The 27,669-nt window shown below is 44.3% G+C and overlaps 1 protein-coding gene and 1 long non-coding RNA gene across 5 annotated transcripts; one reads left to right on the forward strand and one right to left on the reverse strand.

Moving 5' to 3' along the window:
- The first annotated feature begins 691 nt into the window (after positions 1–691).
- HDAC10 (histone deacetylase 10) lies at positions 692–27,669 on the forward strand. Of its 4 annotated transcripts, none has more exons than XM_079994200.1 (21): positions 692–828; positions 5,556–5,628; positions 6,224–6,358; positions 7,766–7,862; positions 8,218–8,315; positions 9,684–9,788; positions 9,881–9,949; positions 12,278–12,404; positions 13,186–13,251; positions 14,931–14,990; positions 15,137–15,226; positions 15,938–16,044; positions 19,113–19,180; positions 20,952–21,198; positions 21,950–22,040; positions 23,045–23,130; positions 23,869–23,922; positions 24,565–24,646; positions 25,694–25,879; positions 27,004–27,175; positions 27,437–27,669. In XM_079994200.1, the coding sequence occupies exons 2-20, from the start codon at positions 5,564–5,566 to the stop codon at positions 27,169–27,171; spliced, it is 2,001 nt and encodes a 666-aa protein (XP_079850326.1). In that variant the 5' UTR covers positions 692–828; positions 5,556–5,563; the 3' UTR covers positions 27,172–27,175; positions 27,437–27,669. The 4 variants fall into 4 exon arrangements, with proteins under 4 accessions (XP_079850326.1, XP_079850324.1, XP_079850325.1 ...); XM_079994198.1 differs by lacking the exon at positions 692–828 and adding an exon at positions 4,920–5,019; XM_079994199.1 differs by lacking the exon at positions 692–828 and adding an exon at positions 4,920–5,019 and having other exon boundaries at positions 27,512–27,669.
- On the reverse strand, positions 13,812–14,089 carry LOC307226035. Its single transcript, XR_013843278.1, has 2 exons — positions 13,959–14,089; positions 13,812–13,926 (listed from the first exon to the last, which is right to left on the reverse strand). It is a non-coding gene; the product is annotated as an uncharacterized lncRNA (long non-coding RNA).

The raw sequence follows: 27,669 nt of genomic DNA on the forward strand, positions 1-27,669 counted from the left end.
TTTTTTTGTTTACAAAAATACACGCATTCTCTCTTTTTTCAAGTTGCATTTTTACAGATAAGTTTCATTTGTTGAGACATTAGTGTTACATTTTAGAAGACATCTGAAGGCAGCCCTGCTTAGGGAAGTTTTTAATGTTTCGTGTTTTATCGTGCTTTTTATATTCTGTTGGAAGCCGCTCAGAGTGGCTGGGGAAACCCAGCCAGATGGGCGGGGTATTATTAATAAAATTATTAATTAATAAATATTAATAATATTGATACTATTAATAATACTAATACTATTGATAATATTAATATTATTTATTATTATTATTTACAAAACCAGAGGAAAACGCCAGTTCAGTGAAAACTCACAATGCTTTTTTACACCTAAAAGTCATTTTAAAGAGCCGACACGTTGTAACTAAAGAATGGATACTATCCCATCCACAACCTTGTTTTATCCGTGACTGCGCGGCCTCAAATGCTTTGCCCGCCTCGCCTTTCGCGCGCCACTCAGCGCATGAATGGATTAGCTAGTAGTCCCGATAGCCCAATGAGAGGCGGCGATGCAGATTGACGCTCCTAAGTCTGCCCCTGTCCTTTGCATTGCGGATCCTCATTGGGCCGACGAAGAATTCTTCTCCATCTCCCCTGGCTAATCAGGAGCGGCAGATTTTCGCTCCGCCCTTCAAGCCCTTTGATCTGCCTTACCCTTTACACACAACGGAGAGTCCCTGAAGTTTAGCAGGAGGGAAGATCTCCACTCTTAACCCTTTGTGTAACCTTTTTTTTTGTTTTCCGCGCTGGGTGCAGCAGAGAGAAGCAGAGGCCCTTCTTCCCTTAGGTAGGTCAAAAGTAAGTCTTAAATCAAACCAGGGATCTGCATTGATCCTTTGCCGTTCCCGCTGCAGTTGGTCGAAGTTGCGGGAGAGAGGGGCAGAAACTGCACTCTGCACATGCTCAGAGGCACTCCTTCCTTTTGCTAGCCGTCGGGCATTAAGGGTTCCTTGCTTGAGCTTCAAGCCGTCCACAAGGATAGGCTCAGTGGTGCCCCAAGAGACGCATGAAATGTTTTGCATTTCATTTTTTGGGAGGGGAGCTGCAGGGCCGTCTTAAGCATATCCGGCGCCGTGGTGCAAAGATCCCTGCGGCGCCCCCCGCCCCTTTCCCAGAGTTACACATTATATCTGCTTGGGGGGGGGGGACAGGAAACATAAACATACTTTTTTAGTTGCTTGTTTATTAACAATGCACTTATATATACGAAACCACCACATTGATTTGGGCAGATTTGAGACAAATTATCTTATTATGTAACACCTTGTTTTTAACAATGTTGCTTCCTTTTTAAATTCAGAGTACCTGCATTATTCATGTAAAATCCAGTGGTACCTCCGGTTAATAACTTAATTCGTTCTGAAGGTCTGTTCTTAACCTGAAACTGTTCTTAACCTGAGGTACCACTTTAGCTAATGGGGCCTGCCGCTGCATTGCCGCCGCACAATTTCTGTTCTCATCCTGAAGCAAAGTTCTTAACCCGAGGTGCTATTTCTGGGTTAGCGGAGTCTGTAACCTGAAGCATCTGTAACCTGAGGTACCACTGTAGTTTGATACAGTACATTGTATGATATAGTTTTTCCTCAAATTCTAAGGTTCTCCTAACACCTTAATCCTTTGCTTTAATAAGGGAGACCTTAAAACAACGGGCAAACGTATTTTAAAATAATTTGAAATTCGAAATCCACTACATCAAGCCAGCTCTCAAAAAAATTAACGCATATTGTATGCTTCAAATGCCAGATTTTGTGTACTATTGGTCAGATAACGTTGTAAACATCAGTAGAATTCACAACAACAAAAATGCTTGCCCCTAGCACATTTCACAGCTTCAGTTGCCAGAACTGTCACTGAAAACAATGCATTGGTCAGTCTGAACCATGTGAAGTAAACTATGGAAATAGCATATCCACAACACAAACTGTGCTAGTACAGTTACAGATAGGTAGCCGTGTTGGTCTGCCATAGTCAAAACAAAATAAAAAAATTCCTTCCAGTAGCACCTTAAAGACCAACTAACTTAGTTGGTCTTTAAGGTGCTACTGGAAGGAATTTTTTTATTTTGTTTTGTGCTAGTACAGTTCAAGTCTTAATTCCATAATGGGTACAATCTGAGGGAGCCACTACTCCCAGCCTGTGAAAAGTAGTGGAACTTGGCTATCAGACATTTTGAAAATGTGATAGTTTACAGTACATTCTTGCAGCCCAATGCCAGGTTCCAGGCACTGCAGTGGTTTGTACCCTTGGGTACCTTCCAACTTTACAATTCTAAGATTTAATAAAATATTTTTTTCTTAATTCAGCACCAGGGCTGGGCTGGGGGTGCCCAAACTTTTTTCAAAGAGGGCCAGATTTGATGAAGTTGTTGACCTTTTTTTACGATTGAAATTGTTGGCCTTTTTAAAGAAATAGGGGCCAGAGAAAACCAGCCGTGGGGCCGGATTATGCCCTAAAACAGACTTTGGACATGCCTGGCTTAAGTGGTTACTTACCTGTTCACATGTTAAGGGAATGGGGGAAGGGCATAGGCATCAATGTATGTGCACAGAGTGTAAGCGAAGAATACCTGATTGGTTTGTATGAGCTCTATTTACTATTTTCATTTAATTACATTTATATCCCACCTCCCCCCCCCAGTAGCTCAAGGTGTACATGATTCTCCTCCCCATTTCATTCTTGCAAACAACCCTGGTGACTGGCCCAAACGAGGTCGCCCAATGAGCTTCATGGCTGAAGTCATAGTCCAACACTAACCCAGAGGTTTTCAACTTTTCGGAGTCCACGGCTCCCTTGGCCAACTACATTATTTCTGCAGCTCTTCTGTGAGGAAACACACTCAGAGCCTCAGGAGCCCAGTTACATCACCCCTTGCCTGCAGAGGCAGCAGCCCGTCAGCCCTTTTTGAACACCTTCCCCAGTGCCGGATTTATGCATAAGCTAGGGTGGCGCTGTGGGTAAAACCTCAGCGCCTAGGACTTGCCGATCGCATGGTCGGCGGTTCGAATCCCCGCGGCGGGGTGCGCTCCCGTCGTTCGGTCCCAGCGCCTGCCAACCTAGCAGTTTGAAAGCACCCCCGGGTGCAAGTAGATAAATAGGGACCGCTTACCAGTGGGAAGGTAAACGGCGTTTCCGTGTGCTGCGCTGGCTTGCCAGATGCAGCTTGTCACGCTGGCCACGTGACCCGGAAGTGTCTGCGGACAGCGCTGGCTCCCGGCCTATAGAGTGAGATGAGCGCACAACCCTAAAGTCTGGCAAGACTGGCCCGTACGGGCAGGGGTACCTTTACCTTTACCTTAAACAAGCTATAGCTTAGGGCCCCACTCTCTTGGGGGCCCCCCAAAAAATAAAGAAAAAAACTGGTTGTGCATTTCCAAAATATAAGATAAAAAAAATATTGTTATATGCAAATAGCTTTAGATACCTATTAGGTCCATAAATTGCCATATGGGATATATTAAAAGTAGAGGAAAGACAGCAACAATTTGTTGTTGACATATTTGTTGTTGTTTAGTCGTTTAGTCGTGTCCAACTCTTTGTGACCCCATGGACCAGAGCACACCAGGCACTCCTGTCTTCCACTGCCTCCCGCAGTTTGGTCAAACTCATGCTGGTAGCTTCGAGAACACTGTCCAACTATCTCGTCCTCTGTTGTCCCCTTCTCCTTGTGCCCTCCATCTTTCCCAACATCAGGGTCTTTTCCAGGGAGTCTTCTCTTCTCATGAGGTGGCCAAAGTACTGGAGCCTCAGCTTCACGATCTGTCCTTCCAGTGAGCACTCAGGGCTGATTTCCTTCAGAATGGATAGGTTTGATCTTCTTGCAGTCCATGGGTCTCTCAAGAGTCTCCTCCAGCACCATAATTCAAAAGCATCAATTCTTTGGTGATCAGCCTTCTTTATGGTCCAGCTCTCACTTCCATACATCACTACTGGGAAAACCATAGCTATACGGACCTTTGTCGGCAAGGTGATGTCTCTGCTTTTTAAGATGCTGTCTAGGTTTGTCATTGCTTTTCTCCCAAGAAGCAGGCGTCTTTTAATTAGGTCCATAAATTACCATATAGCATATATTCAACACAAAAAAGCAACAATTTGTTGTTGACAAAGCACAGCTGGACATATAAAGGGCCCCATTAGCTTCAGTAGCTTAGGGCCTCATCAAACCTAAATCCGGCCCTGACCCTCCCTTGTGGAGGGTTCCCACAGCCTTTTCTCCCCTCTCCTTGAGAGTTGGCTTGTATATCTTGACGCTTTTTTTTTTGTTATAATTTTTTCTTTTGTATTTGTTTGTATGTTTGTTATGTGCATAACCTCAATAAAAATGTATTTGGAGAGTCCTGGTCTTTGAGCTGTCCCAAAGAGGGGCTTGGGAAGAGGATGCCCCCAGCCTTAGCAGCCCAACAGATACCGAACAAAGGTGAGCATGAGGCCAGCGCCTTCCTCACCTTGGGAGGCCGCAGTGGGTATTGCTGGGCCTGCATGGTGTGCCCTTCAGCGCTGGGCACTCAGCTCCCAGGCAGGCCTTTCACACAACGAGCACAAGAAAGGCCAACACGGCGCTTGCCTGCCCAGCTTCCCACTTTTCTGTCCATTCCCAACAGCAAGTTCTGGGTGGCTGGGCTCCCTCGCCCGCTTGCTTGCTTCCTCCGAGGCTGCCTCTTCTCCTGGCATGCAGAGGGTCACAAGGCCAGCTGGCTATCCCCAGCTGGGTCGTCTCCTTCCAGCTGTCCCGCTGCGAAGACCCATCAGCCTCTGCTTTGACGTAAATCAACGACCCAGGCTTCAAAGCCAGGGCACACTATCAGCAGAGGAAACTCTGCACACAGAATAGGCTTGAGGCTTGTGGAAGCATACTACAACTACGGATTTATTAATCATAAATCAGGACAAAGAAACATGGCGTCTCTCTGTTTGTCTTCTCAGGGAGACAGAGAAAAGCAAAAGCTATACACACAACAAAAGTTCCCAGCAAGCTGTGCTGGTGTGTAAACAGACATGTGACATGCAACAGTTCCATGTCTGCAACTAAAGGTGGAATGGAATTTCCCAACATCCAGCACCCCCTGGCCAGCTCCAAAGGCACCATTCGCCTCCGGAGCTTGTAGCCAGGGCTGCTGCGACAAACAGCCATATATGCCTTTGGGAGGCAGAAATGCGAGAGGGCACCAGAGGAGGGAGGGAAGGGAAGAAAGAGGCACAAGGCCAGTGTTGCCCTCGGAACCCGAACCAACATTCAAGGCACCCCAGGGTGTCACGGCACACTGGTTGAAAACCACTGCTCTGACCACTGGACCAAATGCATGTTAGAACGTATTCACGTAGGGGCCACATCTGCTATGTGAAGATGCCTCTGAAATTCTCCTGGCTCTTAAGTGTGCTTAGAAGTCATCTAGAAACTGTGCTAAACAAAACACTGCAGGACATCATGGTGGATCCGGTCACTTCTGTTTTGGAAACGCTTGTGTTCATGTTTCTGCCTAAAACGTGTACGAATGTTCTATGTTTGGTTTGTTTTAGTTAGAGGAATGGCTTCTGGAACAGCATTGGTTTATGATGATGAGATGACCAGCCATAAGCTCCTTTGGGATGAGTAAGTTCTATGCCCTTTTAAAATGTGTGGTTTTTTTGGGGGGGCGCTATTGAGTTGTTGTTTTTATTTGTATTTTGTATTTTGTGTTTTTATATTTTGATTTTATTCCGTGAACCGTCCTGGGTATAGGGCGGTATATAAATTTAATACTACTACTACTAAGAATAAGTTAAATCTTAGTTTTTTAAAACCAACAACAAACAACTACAAATGTGGTTTGAGAACAACATGTGTGATCCTGTTTTCTGCTAAGCAACCCACAACTGCAGTCAACAATTGTACGCTCTTTCACACAAACACTTGTATGAGTGTACAGATAGCTTGCACCTGTGTTCAGTGAAACATGTGAACAAGGCTATTCTGAAGTTCTCCTTTTTCTTGTTGTTCTAGCCTATGGATGATTTAAAAAAAAATTAAAAGTTAACCATCATTCTTCAGGACTTCAGATTCAGGGGTTAAAGTTGTGGTTTAAAGAGAGAAAAAATGTCTACTTTTAATTTCTCCTTCCCCCCCAAAATTGTTTTCTCTCAGTAGTAATATGGATGCTTCCTTGGTGATTTTACTGCAAAAAAAAACACATTTGCTTGTTTTTCAGCCCAGTCTGTGACATTGAAGTCCCTGAGCGGCTTTCTTCCTGCTATGAGCACCTTAAATGCTATAACCTGGTTGAAAGATGCATCTCCGTACCTGTCAGAGAAGGAACTGAGGAAGAGGTCATGTTGGTTCACAGGTCTGACGTCTGTCATGATGCATTTCCATCGCTATGTTCAAGAAATAGAAAAGGAATTCACCCCTTGATATTTTCCTCAAACTTTCCTCACACAATTTGTTCTTATAATGAAATAGCCTAACCCTAAGACCTGTATGTAAAATGGGAAATGAAATCCCGGCCTTTTGCAAAAAGTCGATGAGGCCTAGGTTGAAAGACAGAAAATACTTCATACTGTTCAGGTTGATAGGAAAGATATTGGAAGTAGCTGAAGCTCAATACAAGTTAGTCTAAATCCGAACTTGAAATTCTTTAATTGGAGATATACCGTATTTTTCGTCCTATAGGGCGCACCGGCCCATAGGACGCACCTCGGTTTTTTGGGGGGAAAATGAATAAAAAAAATATATTCCTCCCCCCAGCCGCGGCTGCCGCCCCAAGCCTTGTGCACACCTGCCTGAAGCACGGGGCACCCTCCGGAGGGCTCCGCGTGCTTCAGGCTGCAGGCTGCCGCCCCAAGCCTCGCGCGCCTGGCGGGACCTCCTGCCGGGCACGTGAGGCTTGCGGACACTTGCCCGAAGCACGGGGAGCCCTCCGGAGGGCTCCGCGTGCTTCGGGCTGCAGGCTGCCGCCCCAAGCCTTGCGCGCCTGGCAGGACCTCCCACCGGGCACGCGAGGCTTGCAGACACTCACCCGAAGCACGGGGCACCCTCCGGAGGGCTCCGCGTGCTTCGGGCGGCAGGTTGCCGCCCCAAGCCTTGCGCGCTCGGGGGGACCTCCCGCCTGGTGCGCATCGCTTGCAGACACTCGCCAGGGGTTGCGGCGCTCATCCTGCTATATAGGCCGAGGGAGCCGGCATACAGCTTCCGGGTCATGTGGCCAGCATGACTAAGCCGCTTCTGGCAAACCAGAGCAGTGCACGGAAACGCCGTTTACCTTCCCGCCAGAGCGGTACCTATTTATCTACTTGCACTTTGACGTGCTTTCGAACTGCTAGGTTGGCAGGAGCAGGGATCGAGCAACGGGAGCTCACCCCGTCACAGGGATTCGAACCGCTGACCTTCTGATCGGCAAGTCCTAGGCTCTGTGGTTTAACCCACAGTGCCACCCGTGTCCCATATTTATATATATATGTATTAAATTGATATATCCTGCACTTCCGGCCAAGCAATTCCAAGCCTGAATACAAGTTTGTGGCCTGTTCCCAATCTCTTAGGCCCCATTTGCCTAAAAGAAAAGGTAGAATTGTTTGTCCTTCTAGGTTAGCCATGGAAAACCTGTGGCCCTCCAGCTGTTGCTACACTCCAGTTCCCATCAGTGCCAGTCAGCTTGGTCAGTGGTCATGGATGATGGGAATTGTAGTCCAACAATGTCTGGAGGGCTGCAAATTCGCCGCCTTATCGGTCTGAGGCATTTTTTCTTCCCCAGCTCGGATTATTTGGAAACTGTGAAGAGAACTCCGAAAATGACAGAAGAGGAGCTCCAAAAAACCTCAGCTGGTTACGATGCTGTTTTCTTTCACCCGGTATGTGCCGACACAATAATGATCACTTTCTATACGGAACAGGGTTTCCCAAACTTGGGTCTCCAGCTGTTTGTGGACTACAATTCCCATCATCCTTGATCACTGGCCTCGCCAGCTAGGGATGATGGGAGTTGTAGTCCAAAAACAGCTGGAGACCCAGGTTTGGGAAACTCTGATATAGAACATTTCACATGGGTAAATCTCCGTGTGCGTCTCTCTGCTGGGCCTCATGTCAAGAGAGAGAGAAGGAAGGGAACATACTAGGCTTACTTTGACGCGCTGAAATATGCTCCAAAATGCTCCTTCTCAGAGGTTGTGGTGAAAGACTTGAATTGCAACCTCTGCTGTTCTTCAGACCACGTATCGCTGTGCCAAATTGGCTGTGGGAGGAACTCTGGACATGGTGGATGCTGTGATGTCAGGGAAAACACGGAATGGGATGGCTCTGATAAGGTAACAAGGTGATAATTCTTCTTACCGGAAACCCTGTGTGTTTTTCAGTTCCATTTGCCAATGGGACCAGTAACCTAGAGCAGGGATGGGGAGCTTTTCCCCATTGTGGGCCGTGCTTCCTCAGAAGCTTATCTGTTGATACGGCATGTTGGTGGCGGGCCAAGGCAGGAAGAAGTGGTAGGTGGGTCCACAGTCAAAAAGGGGCAGGGCACCCTCTTTTTCTCCTCCTCCTTTCCTGCCACCCACTTTCTCCTCAGGTTTTCTCCTTCCTCATCAACAGCATGAAATTAGGCCTAGAGGGGTGGTCCCTTTGTAGAGGTCTTCAAGCAAGGTCTGGACAGCCATCCACTGAGGATGTTCTAGCTCTAGATAAATAATAATAATAATAATAATAATTAATTTATTATTTATACCCCATCCATCTGGTTGGGTTTCCCCAGCCACTCTGGATGGCTCCCAATCGAATATTAAAAATACAATACAGCATTAAACATTAAAAACGTCCCTAAACAGGACTGAATTCAGATGTCTTCTAAAAGTCAGATAGTTGTTTATTTCCTTGACATCTGATGGGAGGGCGCTCCACAAGGTGGGTGCCACTACCGAGAAGTCCCTCTGCCTGGTTCCCTGTAACCTCACTTCTCTTAGGGAGGGAACTGCCAGAAGGCCCTTGGCGTTGGACCTCAGTGTCCGGGCAGAACGATGGGGGTGGAGACGCTCCTTCAGGTATACTGGGCTGAGGCCATTTAGGGCTTTAGAGGTCAGGACCAACACTTTGAATTGTGCTTGGAAATATACTGGGAGCCAATGTAGGTCTTTCAAGACCGGTGTCATGTGGTCTCAGCGGCCACTCCCAGTCACCAGTCTAGCTGCCGCATTCTGGATTAGTTGCTGTTTCCAAGTCATCTTCAAAGGGAGCCCCACGTAGAGCGCATTGCAGTAGTCCAAGCTGGAGATAATCAGAGCTTGCACCACTCTGGCAAGACAGTCCGCAGGCAGGTAGGGTCTCAGCCTGCGTACCAGATGGAGCTGGTAGATAGCTGCCCTGGACACAGAATTAACCTGCACCTCCATGGACAACTATGAGTCCAAAATGACTCCCAGGCAGCACACCTGGTCCTTCAGGGGCACAGTTACCCCATTCAGGACCAGGGAGTCCTCCAGATCTGACCTGCCCGCAATCCCCCCAAACAGTACTTCTGTCTTGTCAGGATTCAACCTCAATGGCCATCCACTAAGGATGTTCTAGCTCTGGATTTCCTACATTGACCAGAGGATTAGGTGACCTATAAGCCCCACTTCCAAATCTAGGTTCCTGTGTTTCTATTAATTAATGCTTAATTTACCACTTTGCTTGCTTGCTTGCAGGCCTCCAGGCCACCACAGCCAGAGAAATGCAGCCAATGGGTTTTGTATATTCAACAATGTTGCTATAGCAGCAAAATATGCCCAAAGGAAATATGGTCTGCGGAGGTTAAGTATATATTGGTCTCTACATTTCTTAGTTTCTGGCCTAGAGGTTTTCTTGCTTCTCTACTGAATATTGTCATTGTTGGTTCCTGCAGAGTTCTCATTGTTGACTGGGACGTGCATCACGGACAAGGAATTCAATATATATTTAATGAAGATCCAAGGTTTGTTGTTTTCTTGTTTTTACAGATTTGGAACAACATTGTATATGCCTTTCAAAATGCTTGCAATTAGTCTGGAAGTGGGTATCAAATATATTTAATAGAACATGTCAGTTCCTGACATATTTTGGCATTTTTTGATATCCTTAAGATGCATAAATTGTTAAAACTGATCACTGTAAAATCTAAACACAAACACACACACACACACACACACACACGTAGAATGATATTCAGTTGTAACATAACTATTTTATCATTATGTGTCTTGCATCATGTTTTATTATTATTCATGCTCATCTTTTATTATGTCAGTTCATTCTTCCAGTTTATCCTGTAATTCTTCTGGGGATAGCTGCATTGTGCCATAAAGGTAAAGGTAAAGGGACCCCTGACCATTAGGTCCAGTCGTGGCCGACTCTGGGGTTGCGGCGCTCATCCTGCAATATAGGCCGAGGGAGCCGGCATACAGCTTCCGGGTCATGTGGCCAGCATGACTAAGCCGCTTCTGGCAAACCAGAGCAGTGCACGGAAACGCCGTTTACCTTCCCGCTGGAGTGGTACCTATTTATCTACTTGCACTTTGACGTGCTTTTGAACTGCTAGGTTGGCAGGAGCAGGGACCGAGCAACGGGAGCTAACATATCACGGGGATTCGAACCGCTGACCTTCTGATCGGCAAGTCCTAGGCTCTGTGGTTTAACCCACAGTGCCATAGAGAGTATTAAAAAAAATAATTCAGACCTTTTCCAGGTTTGCCTGTGTTCAGGACAACGACTTCAAAACCCAATTTACCTCTTAGCTTTCTGGCTGAACTTGGAAATCCAAAGTTGAGAGAGAGTGGTTTGGCTGTTTGCTGTAATAATAACATAGCTGTCAAGTGTCCCTTATTTGAAGGGACAGTCCCTTATTCCAGCACCATGTCCCACTGCTGTCCCTTATTGATGGATGTCCCTTAAATGTCCCTTAAATGATGTCCCTTAAATTTCAAAGGAAGCAGCTCCTCTCCCTCCCTCCCTGCCGGCCAGGGAGGAGGGAGGCTTCAACTGTGTCGCTTGGCTGTGTTGCTCACCCAATAAGAAGTCTAAGAACGACTGGGGGGTGGAGCTTGCATGCCTTGTGTGTGGCTAGTTAATGCAAGCTGAGGGGTTTTTTGAATGCTGGACGCCATTTTGTTGCACGTGCTGCTGCAAACTTTGCAGTGCAAAGCCAGGCCGGGGAGCCATCTTAAGTTGAGGCTGCATAGGCCTTGTTGTGCATGTGATTCAGATTCTATTCAGTTGAACCTCTGGTTACAAGGTTGGTTGGACAGTGTTCTTGAAGCTACCAGCCTGGAACAGGTGAGGCCGCAGGTCCCTTATTTTGGCTGCTGGTCCCTTATTTTCAAATCTGTAAGTTGACAGCTATGAATAATAATGGTTTGGCTTCTCATGTCATCTGAATCCAGATTTATGGTTTAGGTTTCCCGGACAAACCATGAACTGTATACCACAGGGCAAACCCTGGTTACAGCTCATGGCTAGTCAGGAGAGAGAGCTAAGCGATGAGCCCAGGTTTGGATGACATGTCAGGCAGCAGAATGACTAGAATAGGAACAAAATGCTCACTCTCTCCTCTCCTGTAAATCACATACAGTGATACCTCGCAAGACGAATGCCTCGCAAGACGAAAAACGCGCAAGACGAAAGAGTTTTCCATTTTTTGAGTCGTTCCGTGAGTTCTTGCGAGTTTGTTTCCTTTTTCTTAAAGCCGCTAAGCCGTTAATAGCCGCTAAGCCGCTAATAGCCGCTAAGCCGCTAATAGCCATGCTTCGCAAGACGAAAAAACCGCAAGACGAAGAGACTCGCGGAATGGATTAATTTCGTCTTGCGAGGCACCACTGTATTCCTTCCAAGCCATGCTTTGATTTAGTGGACATGTGGACCAGGCCAGTGTGTAATGTTGCCATGTTTCGCATTCACTCTTGAGGTACAAATTTGGTGATTGCACATGCTTTTTTTTTTTTTTCCTAAGAAGAGTTTGGATTTGATATCCCGCCTTTCACTCCCTTTAAGGAGACTCAAAGTGGCTAACATTCTCCTTTCCCTTCCTTCCCCACAACAAACACTCTGTGAGGTGAGTGGGGCTGAGAGACTTCAAAGAAGTGTGACTGGCCCAAGGTCACCCAGCAGCTGCATGTGGAGGAGCGGAGACGCGAACCCGGTTCCCCCGATTACGAGACTACCGCTCTTAACCACTACACCACACTGGCTCTCGTGATTGCACATGCTGAAAAAAACCTTCAGGTGAGCATTAATGGCATAATTAACCTTGTTTTGTTCTTGCTTCTAGTGTCCTCTATTTTTCCTGGCATCGGTATGAACACCAGCAGTATTGGCCTACACTTAGAGAGTCTGATTATGATGCTGTTGGTCAGGGGAAAGGAAAAGGATTCAATATAAATGTGCCTTGGAATAAGGTAAATCACAAGATAGCTTAAGAATGCAACTGCAATAAGCTCTAGAAGTCATGCACCTGGTGCAATTTCTGTTTAAAAATGTTTTTCAGTTGTTACCTTGATTATTTATGTTTTTAAAAATGTTTTAGACTGCAATAGTAAGGTATCAAGAGAGGTGTAAAATGAGTAGAACCCAGTTTGTTAAAAGTGATTCGAAGCTGAAGGTTATGGAATTGGTGATAAGAGTTTGTAATGATTATATGAATAACAGATTAGAAAAGGGATTTATAACCTGATATGTAACATAGCAAAGTTTGTACAGATAACTACATCTGCATGATACTGTTTCACAGATAATTTTTCCGTGTTGCATGTGTTCTGTTAACTTTTTAACAAACAAATAAGGAAAAGATTCATTTCCCATGTACACATCCCTTGGTTAGCGGAAATCTCTAATTAGCAGAGAAAAGCATTTCCCAGGTATGCTAATTGATTTTGTACTGGCATGGCTTCCGTCATAATGGTAACAAACACAGCCAAACCCTATAACTGAATTTCACATCTGTATTCTATTTACATGTTGTCAGTTGTGACTCAATCCAACATTAAACAGGCGCGTAAGATTCTTCCCACTCAGCGTACAATTTTAGGATTTGATCCTTCTGATAATGGCAGGAGCCACAGCTCTGCCTCATTCTTTGAAGCCTTGGATCATTTCCCTGAGATCTTAATGAAATATTAGACTGCCTTGTCAGTTTTAAAAGCGATTTGTTCATTCTGTTTTAATGCATTGCCTTTGCAGATTGGAATGGGCAATGCAGATTATGTAGCCGTATTTCTTCATGTGTTGCTTCCATTGGCTTTTGAGGTAACTTTCCTCCCCCATTCTGAATGTTGTAAATCTCATTTGCATGAATTAGAAATTGTATCTAAAAGCCATTTCAACATATTCCTTGGTAGTGGCATCTTGAGAAATGATCTTCTGCTATAGGGGAAAAGTGATTGCCGTATTTTTCCGTCTATAAGACGCCCCCGTGTTTTTGGAGACTCAGATTTAAGAAAATGGGGGGAGATGTACCCGTGTATGAGATGCCCTCTAATATTTGAAATTATTTTTTAGGGAAAAAACCCTAGTCTTATACATGGAAAAATATGGTATTTTATGTTGTTGCTTCTAGAAAAATGGTCCACAGGGGTGAAGGCAGTTATCAGATAGAACTGCATTGACTAGGGAGTGATTAAAGAAATATACAGCTATTATCAGAAAGCACAGAGGAAAGTAAATAGAAGCCTTGAGATGGTGGTGGTTTTAGAGGAGCTTAGAGTAAGGGTTGCCAACCTGGCACCTGTGGGCACCATGATGCCCGCGAAGGCTTTCACCAGTGCCCCTGGACAGATGCCCTAGACTCTGAGCTTTCATTAAAAAAAAAAAAAGTCCCCAGCCCTCCTAGAAAAAAAAATATGAGGTAAAATGTGCAGGTATCTTCTACGCGATTTCTGTGAAATGAGAGTGGTTGTGTGGTGGCCATCTTGTATTTTCATCCTGGTACTGGGGAATGTTCACTGTTTGATAACAACAGCACTTCTGTGTATGTGGAGATCACGCAGTATTGATTTTACACAATCAGGACCGGCGTGACATATCTGATTTCCAATTGGTAAGCGTAAGGGAGGCTCAGCCTCTCCCATTTTGGGCTATGCCACACTCCACGTGGCAGCCATTTTGTTTTATGCTGTACCTCGCCCCAGCAGCTGGCAACCCACAGCACACTCTCAAAATGCCAAATGTGCCCACTGGCCTGAAAAGGTTGGCGACCCATCTTAGAGTACAATGATCGTTCTGTTAGTGGAGATGCCATTTGTATGTAGTAGAGTACAGTGGTACCTCGGGTTACATATGCTTCAGGTTACATACACTTCAGGTTACAGACTCCGCTTCAGAAATAGTGCTTCAGGTTAAGAACTTTGCTTCAGGATAAGAACAGAAATCAGGCTCCAGCACCGCAGCAGCAGCAGGAGGCCCCATTAGCTAAAGTGGTGATTCAGGTTAAGAACAGTTTCAGGTTAAGAACAGACCTCCGGAACGAATTAAGTACTTAACCCGAGGTACCACTGTAAATGCTTTGCATGCTTAAGGGTCTAGATTCAGTCCCTAGGGTCTCCAGAGGCTACGAGTCCAAGCGGAGCAGACTTCTGCAACCTGGTACCACTCTCCAAATGTTCCTGGGCTACAGCTCTCTTCATCTCTGACCTTTGGCTATTCTGCCTACAGAAAATGGGAGTTTTCGTTCAAAAAGTCTGGAGGGCACCAGGTTGGGGAAGAGCGGGTGAGGTAGACGACTGTCTAACTTGGTGTAAGGCAGGTTAATGTGTACCATTTATAGAGAATGAGAAAGCAGTATTTGCAGTCCATTTAACAGTATTTGCAGTCCATTTAAGTAGACCATCAATACTCACATGCCAATGTATCGGCAGATTTCTATAGCTTCATTCAGAGTGCACTATAATGTATTGACAGTTTTGTTTGTTTTTTTAAAAAAATCTTAGTTTGATCCAGAACTTGTTTTGGTCTCTGCTGGTTACGATTCTGGAATTGGTGACCCAGAGGTAAGTAATCTTCTACATATATATTTGCCACCTCCCTGACTTTAGAGTTAAAATTTATTTTCATATAAGAGCGAGAACAGGCAAATTTCCCAGAAGTGGTTTTCTGGTTTGATGAGCTGCTTGTATCTTTCTTTCTCATTTTCTAGGGTCAGATGAGCGCTACGCCGGAATGTTTTGCCCATCTCACTCATCTCCTAATGCAGTTGGCGAAAGGAAAATTGTGCGTGGTTCTGGAGGTAAACTTTAAATGCTGCAAGCTTTTTTTCGTGATTTGTTTAAAGCACTTACTTGCCACTCTGTACCAAGAACAAACAAACCATAGCCAAAGTGTTGTACAAAAGTAATAAAACACATTAGAAAACAAAAATAAACCAAGATACTGGAATTTATTATTAATTAATTAATTAATTAATTAATTAATTATACTGCCCTTCATCCAAAGATCACAGGGTGGTTCACATCATAAAAAGACAAAATGAAAAGACAAAATACATAATTAAACCAAACCAAACCAATAACCCCCTCTCACAGACAAATTTAAAAGATTATAGACTGTTAATCAGCCAAACACCTGATTGAAGAAAAATCATTTTGCCTGGTGCCTAAAAATGTGTAATGAAGGAGCCAGGAATATGCCCAATTAAAATTAACAGTCAAGAAACTCCTGGGTGATCAAGTTTGTTTTTTAACATACTTTGAAAAGAATGGAGTCTGTGGATACGTCCTTCTGAGGGGAGGCTGTTTCTGCATTTTGGCTGTGCCCATATTGGCCGTGAGTCCTGGAAGACCTGCTCCCTGCCTTGCTGGCTTTTCCCCACCTGGAACTCAGCTATACAGCTGCAAATGAAATGTTTCAAGTGTGTTGTAAAGTGCAATGTGAAAATGTGACACGAGATGGCGATGGCGAGCTATGGCAAATTCAGTATATATTTTCAAATGTATTTTAGGGCGGATATCATCTGAGGTCGCTGTCTGAATCAGTTTGTATGACTCTAAAAACTTTGCTTGGAGATCCATTGCCACGTTTATCCGGAGAAATGGCGCCATGCTTAAGGTATTTGTATAGGTTTGTGTGCATGTGTCTGCATGTCTGGAATAAAAGATTGTGTTACTCACATGACGGGGGCAAGCGAAAAGGGCTGTGGGAATCACATGTGGGGTGGGGTGGCTGAACATGGAGTCATCCATGCTCCTTTCGCATGAGCAGTGCTTGAAAAGAACTCCAGTGTAAACATTATCTCCATATGTGAGCAGAATTCAGCCAAACGGGGAGCACATTTTAAGTCCTGTTCATTTAACTGAGGAAGCTCAATCATTCCCTGTTGTAATAAGCAAGTCTTGTATCCCATCTTCATGCATGAGGTTGCTGTTTTTGGAAGACATTGGTAGTATATTTGGAAGTATGTACAGTTTATTTGGGACGCGGGTGGCGCTGTGGGTTAAACCACAGAGCCTAGGACTTGCCGATCAGAAGGTCAGCGGTTCGAATCCCCGCAACGGTGTGAGCTCCCGTTGCTCGGTCCCAGCTCCTGCCAACCTAGCAGTTCGAAAGTACGTCAAAGTGCAAGTAGATAAATAGGTACCGCTCCGGCGGGAAGATAAACGGCGTTTCCGTGCGCTGCTCTGGTTCTCCAGAAGTGGCTTAGTCATGCTGGCCACTTGACCTGGAAGCTGTACACCAGCTCCCTCAGCCAATAAAGCGAGATGAGTGCCGCAACCCCAGAGTCAGCCCCGACTGGACCTAATGGTCAGGGGTCCCTTTACCTTTACTATTTATTTAATGAAGAAGTTAAACTTAATGAGACTTTTAAAAGTGAAACCTCATTGTCAACAATGGAAAACTAGTAAACCTACAGAGGAGAGGTTGGTCGCTGAGCTGGGTGTAAAGTCACTGTGTTGGAATTTGGGTTGGGCTCCACGCGCCATAATAAAACACTTGCATGGCAAGGAAGGACATGCCTGTCATCCTTTAACACATGATGTAAAAATGTGTTGATTACCGACTGCAATTCTGGGCTGCATCAATAGGAGTATAGCATCTAGATCAAGGGAAGTAATAGTGCCACTGTATTCTGCTCTGGTCAGACCTCACCTGGAGTACTGTGTCCAGTTCTGGGCACCACAGTTCAAGAAGGACACTGACAAACTGGAACGTGTCCAGAGGAGGGCAACCAAAATGGTCAAAGGCCTGGAAACGATGCCTTATGAGGAACGGCTAAGGGAGCTGGGCATGTTTAGCCTGGAGAAGAGGAGGTTAAGGGGTGATATGATAGCCATGTTCAAATATATAAAAGGATGTCACATAGAGGAGGGAGAAAAGTTGTTTTCTGCTGCTCCAGAGAAGCGGACACAGAGCAATGGTTCCAAACTACAAGAAAGAAGATTCCACCTAAACATTAGGAAGAACTTCCTGACAGTAAGAGCTGTTCAACAGTGGAATTTGCTGCCAAGGAGTGTGGTGGAGTCTCCTTCTTTGGAGGTCTTTAAGCAGAGGCTTGACAACCATGTCAGGAGTGCTCTGATGGTGTTTCCTGCTTGGCAGGGGGTTGGACTCGATGGACCTTGTGGTCTCTTCCAACTCTATGATTCTATGATTCTATTCTATGACTGACTTGCATAGTTTCTTTTTGTTTGTTTGCTAGTCCATGGTCAGGATTCCCCCAGCTCTGTACAACGGAGAGCTTTGCAATATAAACCACAGACCTTCATGTAAAGAGCAAAATTATTTGCTCCTCAGCCACAGCTGCCTCTCCCCCTTTGCATTCCTCATCCTGGCACAATTCTGCTCCTACTTCCATCTATGCTTTTCCCCGTTTGCCGGTTTTTCTTGTCTTCATTCTGCAACTCTGCATGTTGGAAAGAGAGCCAACAATTTGGTTTTTATCCTTGCTATGATTTTGACATAGACAGCTTATTCTGAGTGGAGCAAATGTCACATATTTTTGTTGTTGTTGTTAGCATGGATCGAACAATTGTGCCCATAATGACACTATGGGGAAGTTTTGTTTGTGTGGTGTTCATCTCTTGCCTTTTCCTGGCCACACCTGTTTTCATGTTTTCTTTACTAGCTGGAAGTCAAAATCAACATAGTTTGTAATCTTTTCCAAGGTGGTTGAATTCTATTAATGCTCCATCAAGGGAGAATGGGAGGCATACACCCACTCAGGACTATTGAATTATTATTATTATTATTATTATTATTATTATTATTATTATTATTATCATCATCATCATCCCGCCCATCTGGCTGGGTTTCCCCAGCCACTCTTGGCAGCTCCCAACAGACTATTAAAAACACGATAAAACATCAAACATTAAAAACTTTCCTAAACAGGGCTGCCTTCAGATGTCTTCTAAAAGTCAGGTAGTTGTTTATTTCATTGACATCTGATGGGAGGGCGTTCCACAGGGCAGGCACCACTACCTTGTAACTGGTTGTTGCACTGAGGGAACCGCCAGAAGACCCTCAGAACTGGACCTCAATGTCCGGGCAGAACGATGGGGGTGGAGACGCTCCTTCAGGTATACTGGGCTCCACTTCACTGACTGGAGTTTCTAGGCCCTTTAGTTAATGTAAAAAGGCATGCCTTTTTAGGGGTTGAACTTAATTTTTACAAATTTCTTCAGGGAAGGGTCTTTAAAATATGCTTTTTGGTGTGAGAAATTCAAATCTATTATTTTTTGTGACTGGACAACATTTTGCTTGGTCAGTTTGTTGAAGAAGCACATAAAGCCTATTGCAGGCATAGGCGAACTCGGCCCTCCAGATATTTTGAGACTACAGTTCCCATCATGCCTAAGCACTGGTCCTGTTAGCTAGGAATGATAGGAGTTGTAGTCCTAAAACATCTGGAGGGCCAAGTTTGCCTATGCCTGGTCTATTGAGTACTAATATAGTTGAAGGACCAGACTCTGCTATGCCAAAAATATATTTTTTAGTCCTTAGCATGCCACAAAACCTGTGATATTTTTTAAGTTGTTTTCCGTCCTGTGTCATTGCAACTTGCTAATGCAACATCTTTACAGATTCTTACTTTTAAACAATATGGGGACTGGGTTGATACTCATTTTTGTGTGTATTTTGTAGATAACATTTCCTACACTCTTTTGTCTCTTCGTTAGTGCATTAGAATCAATCCACAATGTAAGAGCTGTACACAAACCATACTGGAAGTGTTTGATGCATGAAGGTAATGGCACACTTGTCTAAAATTTGTTCTAAAGTGCAGAAAAATTGATAAAATGAATGCGGTGAATGTATTAAAGCAACACATATTTTCAGGTTCAGATAATCCTCCAGTTAGACCTCCAGTTCAACTAAGTTCTCTGGTCTGTCAGTTTAGGGGGAACTTTGGCTAGACTTTGATATAGCTGGATAGGGATTTTGTGTACCGTATTTTTCGCCCTATAGGGCGCACTGGCCCATAGGGCGCACCTAGTTTTTTTTGGGGGGGGAATAAAGAAAAAAAATTATCCCCCCCAGGCGTGGGGCTGGGGCGGGGGTAGCCCGAGCTTCCCCCGACCCCAGCCCCCAGAACAGGCTGCTATTTTGTGGGAGGTGGAATTCCCCCACCTCCCGCAAAAGCCCACAGAAGCCGCGCGCTCTTTAAAGGGGCTGCGTGGCTTCTATTGGCTTTTCTAGGTGATGGGGGAATTCCCCCACCTCCCTGAAAAGCCCGCAGGCTGCCATCCGCAAGCCTTGGGAGCCCAGCGGGAAGTCGCGCCGGGCCCCCAAGGCTTGCAGAGAGCTGCCCGAAGCCCGGGGTGCACTCCGCTGCGCTCCCCAGGTTTCGGGCTGCAGTCCGCAAGCCTTGGGAGCCCGGTGGGAAGTCGCGCCAGGCTCCCAAGGCTTGTGGAGAGCTGCCTGAAGCCCAGGGTGCGCTCCGCTGCGCTCCCCAGGTTTCGGGCTGCAGGCTGCTGTCCGCAAGCCTTGGGAGCCCGGCAGGAAGTCGCGCCGGGCTCCCAAGGCTTGCGGATAGCTTCCTGAAGCCTGGAGAGCAAGAGGGGTCGATGCGCACCAACCCCTCTCGCTCTCCAGGCTTCAGCGAAAGCCTGCATTCACCCCATAGGAAGCACACAGATTTCCCCTTCATTTTTGGAGGGGAATAAGTGCGTCCTATAGGGTGAAAAATACGGTCAGTGGGGGAATATAACTGATTGAATGAACATGGATAACTTTTAGTCTGTCCCCCCCACACTTTCCAACAAAACACTCAAATGAAATGATGGCAAGTTTACACTGGATAGTCTAATGAGGGGGATGTTTGGCTAGTATACTTGGGTTGAAGTCATTGGGGCTAAACATGTTTAAGTTTAGGGGAAACAATTCATCTGGCTTGTAGAGCATAGCACATGGTTCCAGGTTTTCCCTCCTGAATGATGAAACATTATACGGTGTTTACAAACGGTAAGGCTAGAGCAGGATTCTGAATAAAATGTATGTAACTTTTAGCATTGCCTTCCTAGAAACATGCTCTGTTGATTTCTGCTGAGCTGTTCCACTAATTTAGAGTCATACACACAGTATGATCTGTGGCAAAGGTGGCGTTTTCCAGATGTTTTTGGACTCCAATTCCCATCAGCCCCAGCGAGTGTGGCCAATGATCTGGGAGGATATGCGTTCAGCAACATTTGGAAAGTACCACCTTAGCTATCCCTCATTTGTGGGCTGGATTTCAGAACCTTGTTCATTCTTGAAGACCTCTGGAAGTCTTGAAGTTGGGAACGTATGCAGTGTTAACAGCATAGATCAGTGGTTCTCAGCCTGTGAGTCCCCAGATGTTGTTGGACTACAGCTCCCATCATCCCTGACCACTGGTCATGCTGGCTAGGAATGATGGGAGTTGTAGTCCAACAACATCTGGGGACCCGCAGGTTGAGAAACACTGGCATAGATTGTCTTCTGTTAAGAGTTAAGCTTTTCATGGTGTGTCACCCAAAGATGTCTTCTGTTGTTTTCAGACATAGCTCCATTGCAAGACCTCAGTACCAGGGCACAACTCCTACACCCACTAGAAGCTGGAAGACCGAATGGTGAAGAGACCATCAAAACAGACATGTTTCTGGAGCTCCACATGAAAAATATTTCATTTCCAAGACCTCACGTTAAAACAACCGTCGCCGTTGATGAAAGCAATGCACGCTTGCTTTCGCCATCTGTTCAAATTGAGAAGGAAAAGGATACGAAAGAACTCAAGGCCCTTCTCAGGTTAGACATACTCTCAGGAATAGAGTATGTTTATGAGAGATTGCGGTGCACATACTAGCCTGTTAACGCAAATTCCAAAGCAATTTTTTTTTTTCTACACTTGGAATATTCCTAATCCTTTTTGGGGCGTCACCTGCAGCTAACTTCATTATCAGTTTCTCTGAAATTGACATGCAGTGCGTAAAACCAGTTAATACTGAGTTAGGAGAACAGGAACAATGTACAATTATAGACCATGCACTAACAAAATGATTGGATTTCTCCCATTTACCCTCATGTCTCTCTGCCTTCATTTTCTGTTTTCATAAAATGCACCAAATGATGCTACTGCTTAGTAAAAGACAGCTCCTCATTGAAGAATGACAACATAACCTTTGCTGGTTAATTATACACCAGGAGTCAGCAGACTTTTTCAGCGGGGGCTTGTCCGTTGTCCCTCAGACCTTGTTGGGGGCCGGACTATATTTGGAGGGAGGGGGAAATGAACGAATTTCTATGCCCCACAAATAACTCAGAGATACATTTTAAATAAAAGGACACATTCTACTCATGTAAAAACACGCTGATTCCCAGACCATGCGTGGACTGAATTTAGAAGGCGATTGGGCCAGATCTGGCCCCCGGGCCTTAGTTTGTCTACCCATGTTATACACCTTGATATACGGTTAAAAACTTCACATATTATTCAGATTGTACAGTTATTCCAGCTTTTGCAGATTGTGACCTGTTTCCAAAAACACGTCTCTTGCAGCGGACTTGATGCTGATCTTGTGAAAGAAGGAAAGGACTTAAACTCATTTTTGAACATGCTGGCTGTCCTTGACAAAATCATTAAAAACGAGGTAATATCAACAGTTACAATTGTGCATGTTGTAGCTCCTGATTCTTCTTTAGTCTGGGAGTGGTTGCTATCCAGGCTCTGCTTAAAAGCCTCTAGAGCCCGACGTGTTCCTTAGGTATTATGTATATTAACTTGTGTTGCTTTTACATGGATATGTAGCTTATGCATACAGATCTGAATCTTGATATGACGTATATGTTTCAAAACACCTTGGGCGATAGCTAACATTACTCAGACTTAGGTGGGTATCACCCCTCGCTATGATATAAAGATTACATCTGCATTGTTAAAGACATTCCCCATTAAATTTCAGAATCCTGCTTATTAGGGGACAATAACTATGGTACATTTGTTTTCCAGCTTCTTGCTTATTTTGATCATTGGGAAAAATCCAGAGAAAATTAGGTTCATGACCACCAATTCAGTTAGTAATGGTGACAGAGGTGCCAAATTGAATAAAATATAGGGAGGCCCAGGTAAGCCCCACCTTACATAACTGATCACAAAACATGCCATTTGAAAGGCAGTGCCCATCAACTTTGGAGGAGCCGGGCCCCCTCAAATATTTTATGGGGGGTGGGGTGAAGGGGCCTCTGTCCCTAGGAGTTGGCTCCTACGAATGGTGAACGTGGTCTCATTTACTTCGCAGCACAAAGATTTATTCAACAGACTGTTTTAAGGGGCACCTTTTTATTAGTTGTGCTTTTAAACACATCTTGATTGCGTTTCAGAATAGAAATAAAAGTACAGTGGTACCTCGGGTTACATACACTTCAGGTTACATACGCTTCAGGTTACAGACTCCGCTAACCCAGAAATAGTGCTTCAGGTTAAGAACTTTGCTTCAGGATGAGAACAGAAATCGTGCTCCTACGGCGCAGCAGCAGCAGGAGGCCCCATTAGCTAAAGTGGTGCTTCAGGTTAAGAACAGTTTCAGGTTAAGTAAGGACCTCCGGAACGAATTAAGTACTTAACCCAAAGTACCACTGTATCCTTGTTCTTTAGGTGACCAACGGTCTCGCAGTCTCATCTGAAGTATCCCTTTCTTCCGCTATCGCTCTAAAACATTGCCGTAACCTGAAGGTACAAAAGTGAGTAAAAAGCCTTTTGCATCCTGTGCTTTTCTGTGGAGTTCAGTTGTTCAGTTATAAAACGTTTAAGACGCTTTAGTTATATAACTGCTTAGTGCTACCTCTTGTTAATGAGCACAGCAATGCTACAGAGCAATAATGTCTACCTTTTTTCAGGACTGGGATAATTCCTGACATTAGGAAAACAAATCTTAATATATTTTGTGTGCGTATTTTCAGTTTGTATAATTGGGTAGAAGGACCCAGGATTAGATGTGATGAAAAACACATATTTTCTCCTGCACAGGGAGTGGAGAGACACTTGTTACATTGCTATGGTGCAAATATGTTTGTCGCTTCTCACATGCAGGTGCAAAGTATTAACTATTCTGAGTGACACTCCATGTATTAAGATACTTTTCATTCCAGATTCTGCAATCCTGAAACGGTTCCTTTGTGAACTAGAGAGCTTGACACATGCTTGTAGAATAAAAGGCACAATTCTTTTCTTTTTCCCTTTTGTCATCCATTTGTAGTTTATTCCCTGGGTCTTTAGTCATCATTTCTGCCTGCCTGCTTGTTTGTTTGTTAGTTACTTACCTGGCTATATTTTGTAAATTTACTTGCAGTGCTCGCCATGCCTCTCTTATTACGTACAGCTTGTTGGCATGGTATTTTTGAGCATGGTATCTTTTTAATTTAATTTGAATGCCACATATATTTTAATGTGTGTTACAACACTTTAATGTCGTTCTGCAGAGTCCTGTGTGTGTCTGTCGGTGACATGGATGTGAAAACTGATTTGGATGATGGGTAAGGATTTCATACCCACTCCCTGCTAGGTGGGTTTAAACGCCCAAGCTACAGACTATACTATTATATTGCTGATGACAATTTGGGCAAGTTTTTAAAATGACATTGAAGAGATGGAGATAGACTCATTCCTCGGTCTACTGTTCTGCACATTCTTACCTAATTAAAATCAGTAGGACTTCCTCCGTAGTGTACTTGCCTATGGTTGAACTGTAAATCGGTCTTCCTATTGCCAGACTGGTTTCTAGAGCATCTTTTGAAAATATATCTGCTAAAATGGAAAAAGAACAAACGAGTTGGCTATTATGATTATTTACAGACAGTTTCTCCCATGTTTTCTATAACTCTAAATGACCCCTTCCTAAAATGTGAAGATTGTTATGTGCATTTCAACCAGCCCTACAAGAGCCCAGTTACTTATTGCTTTAATTCATAAAGTATTCCTATTTGGCATCTAGTAGGACACGAATGGGGAAATTGTGGCCCTTCAAGTTTTGCTGGACTGTAACTTCCATCCTCCCTTAGCACTGACCATTCTGGCTGGAGTTGACATAGCTTGGGAAACCATCAACAGCCGGTGTGTGTGTGTCACAGGTTTCCCATCACTCTGGTAGAATCTACCTCCTCCTTTTTGTTTCACAGCAAAGTTCTCCTGATAAATATCTGTGCTAAGCCGCCGAAGAAATCAGACACCAAATACAATATAACTGTGAACTGGGAAAAGGTAGGCTTAATATTTTTCAGATTCCTTTTCTTCCCTAAGTATGATTTATAGAGGGTGCAGGAGTCTGAGCTTGAAGCTGAGCTAAACATTGAGCAATATCCCCTGATTTCAAGGGCTGATGACACCCAAGTATTTGGGAACCCTGGGCCAGTTAGGGATTGCAAATATGTGTATCGTATTTTTCGCTCCATAAGACGCACTTTTTTCCTCCTAAAAAGTAAGGGGAAATGTGTGTGCGTCTTATGGAGTGAATGCTGCTGCACAGCTCTCCCTCTCTGCACAGCGCCTCTTCAGCGAAGCAGGAGGAGAAACGGAAAGGGATCCGTTTCTCTTCCCGCTTCGCTGGAGAGGCGCTGCGCAGAGAGGGTCACCTTAACCTCCCTGGGTTGTTGTGAGGTTGTTGTGTGATAGCCCTTGTTTAGCCCCCTGAGCAACTTGACAAGCAGACAGGAGAACATTATTATTGTTTTCCCTCTTCAGTCAGTCTTGGATTCCATCACTGCCCAAACCATGTGCCTCTGTCTCTCCAAACAGCCAGGTGATCCCATTTTTTTTCTGGGGCTTTCTGTGAGAGAATGAAATCCAAGCACTTATGCCTGTTAAAATGCTTCTCCTGTTCACTTGCAAAATGAAGCATTTGAAAAGAGGCTCTACAGAAATAAAAGATTCAGATTTTTTTTCCCTTGTTTTCCTCCTCTAAAAACTAGGTGCGTCTTATGGTCGGGTGTGTCTTATAGAGCGAAAAATACGGTATATGTTCTTAAGGCTGTGTGTTTACGCATGTATGAAGCCTGCGCTTTACTTGTTGACTGCAGGAAATATCGATATGTGTCCTGTAAACACATTTGTTGTGTGAAGGTGGATGAACTCCAGCATAAATTGCTTAGAAACCCTACTTTGCAAATGTGTTGCACTGAGCTTACTACGCAAACCTGCACCTAGTGGTTAGGAAATGTCGATTTTTCAAAAAAAAAAAAACAACAACTGAGAGACTTTGGGTTTGTGACTATACGACTGTATTGATTTTGTTTTATTTTTTAACTGAAGGGTGCTGAAACAAACAACTTTTTCTCTCCTGCCCTTGGACTCATTCTTCCGGTTGCATACAGCTATCAGCCTGACCTAACCATTATAGTTCTTGGACCAAACCAGAGTGTTGGGCAAAATGGGATTTCCTTGCTTATTCGCCTACTGCAAGGCTTGGCACAGTCTCACATTCTTGCTCTGATTCAGGTAAAAAGTTGCTCTTAATCTTAATGACAAAATAAGTATATCATATTGGGTTTTTAGGAGGAAAGAACCGGAGAGAACACATTGCATTTTCTGCCTCCCCACATTTAAATTTTGTGTCATCCATGTATTCTGTAAAGTGTTGCACAGTCTTGTAGCCTAATACCAGTGCAAAATTACATTTTCATATCAAAGAATTCCCCCAGCATGTGATACCCTTCAGGACTATGCTCTGAGCCTTTTGGGCTTGCTGATCAGAAGATCAGCGGTTCAAATCCCCACAACAGGGTGAGCTCCTCTTGCTGTGTCCCAGAAGCAACAGCCTAGCAGTTTGAAAGCATGCCAGTGCAAGTAGACAAATAGGTACCGCTGTGGCCAGAAGGTAAACGGCGTTTCCGTGCACTCTGGTTTCCGTCACGGTGGTCCATTGCGCCAGAAGCAGTTAAGTCCTGCTAGCCTCATGACCCGGAAAGCAGTCTGTGGCCAAACGCCGGCTCTCTCGGCCTGAAAGTGAGATGAGCGCTGCAACTCCATAGTTGCCTTTGACTGGACTTAACCATCCAGGGGTCCTTTACCTTTTTTTTTTTACCTATTGTATTGTATTGTATTGTATTTGTTCCACATTTCTACATTCTCTGGTCCCCTGGAAAATGTGCATATGCATAGCAATTACAATCTAGCTTTCATTATCCCCATACCAGTGATCAAGAGTGGTTCTCATAACCCTCCTATTAAACTTGTATTTGAAGCACATGACCCCTGATGCCGATTTATCAATCACATCTTTTGAACTCCCTTCCTTGGTAGAATCTTTTCAGGGTATCAGACAGAGGACATTCCCAGCCCTGTCTGAACATGCTGAGAATTGAATTCGGAACCTTCTGTGTACTAAGCCAGGTGCTCTACCACTGAGCGACATCCCTTCCTCATTAAAACAAAATAAATCAACAACTAAAATAGAAGCAATTAAAACATGGAAGCCAGCATAAAATGAGCAAACAACCAAGCAGAACAAAAGATGTTCTTAAAAATGAAAGAATCAGTTATAGTTCCTGGGGAGGGGGGTTCCAAAAATGTAATCCATAAATCAGTATGGATTCATGTTTTATTGGCTTTTTTTAAAAAAGGAAACTGAGGTAACCTTCTTGCAAGATATAATCAAACCCTTGACGAGTGACTTTACACCTTCCTTTGGAATGTATGCACCAGATCTGAAGGAGAATGTGCAAAGGGTAATAGAATTAAGAGAGCAACTTCAAAACGAATGGAAATTGCTTCAGTGTTCAGGCAAGTAATAAGGTATGTATCAATTATAGAAGGAAAGTAAAATTAAAATGGTCGTTGAATTTAGACTGCAGTCCTAAACACGTTTATCTAGAAGGGAACCAAGTTGAACTTATGCGGCTTGCTTCTGAGTGCATAGGATTGAGTTGTTAGTACTGTTTTTCTAAATACTCTGTGCTTTTTCAAGGCTCTGAATTAACTGCCATTACAAAAGCTCATGTTGCTTTATGCTGTAAAATCTGATGGATTCTCTCCCCCCCCCCACTCCCTTGATAGCAAACGTTTCCATTGCTGAAAGATGAAATTTACTTGGCTGTCATTTTGGCTCTCCCTTTTGATCTGCATATCCAGAATCAAAATAAAAGGGAAAATGAAGATTATCTAGAAAATCAGCAGAGAAAAAGAATGACGAGTGAGCTACGCATCAGGAATGATACTGCAAGAATCATTTTATGTTTTACTTTTCTATTTTTTTCAAATGGAATTTATGTATTCCACAATTATAAATT

This window comes from Podarcis cretensis (assembly GCF_951804945.1).
Source record: "Podarcis cretensis genome assembly, chromosome: 10".
NCBI lineage: Eukaryota > Metazoa > Chordata > Lepidosauria > Squamata > Lacertidae > Podarcis > Podarcis cretensis.

Coding starts and splice junctions, on each gene's coding strand:
- HDAC10 (XM_079994198.1), top strand. CDS start 4,935: ATGGCGTCTCTCTGTTTGTCTTCTCAGGGAGACAGAGAAAAGCAAAAG. Junction 9,950..12,277: donor ATATTTAATGAAGATCCAAG/GTTTGTTGTTTT, acceptor TCTTGCTTCTAG/TGTCCTCTATTTTTCCTGGC. Junction 19,181..20,951: donor GAAGTGTTTGATGCATGAAG/GTAATGGCACAC, acceptor TGTTGTTTTCAG/ACATAGCTCCATTGCAAGAC.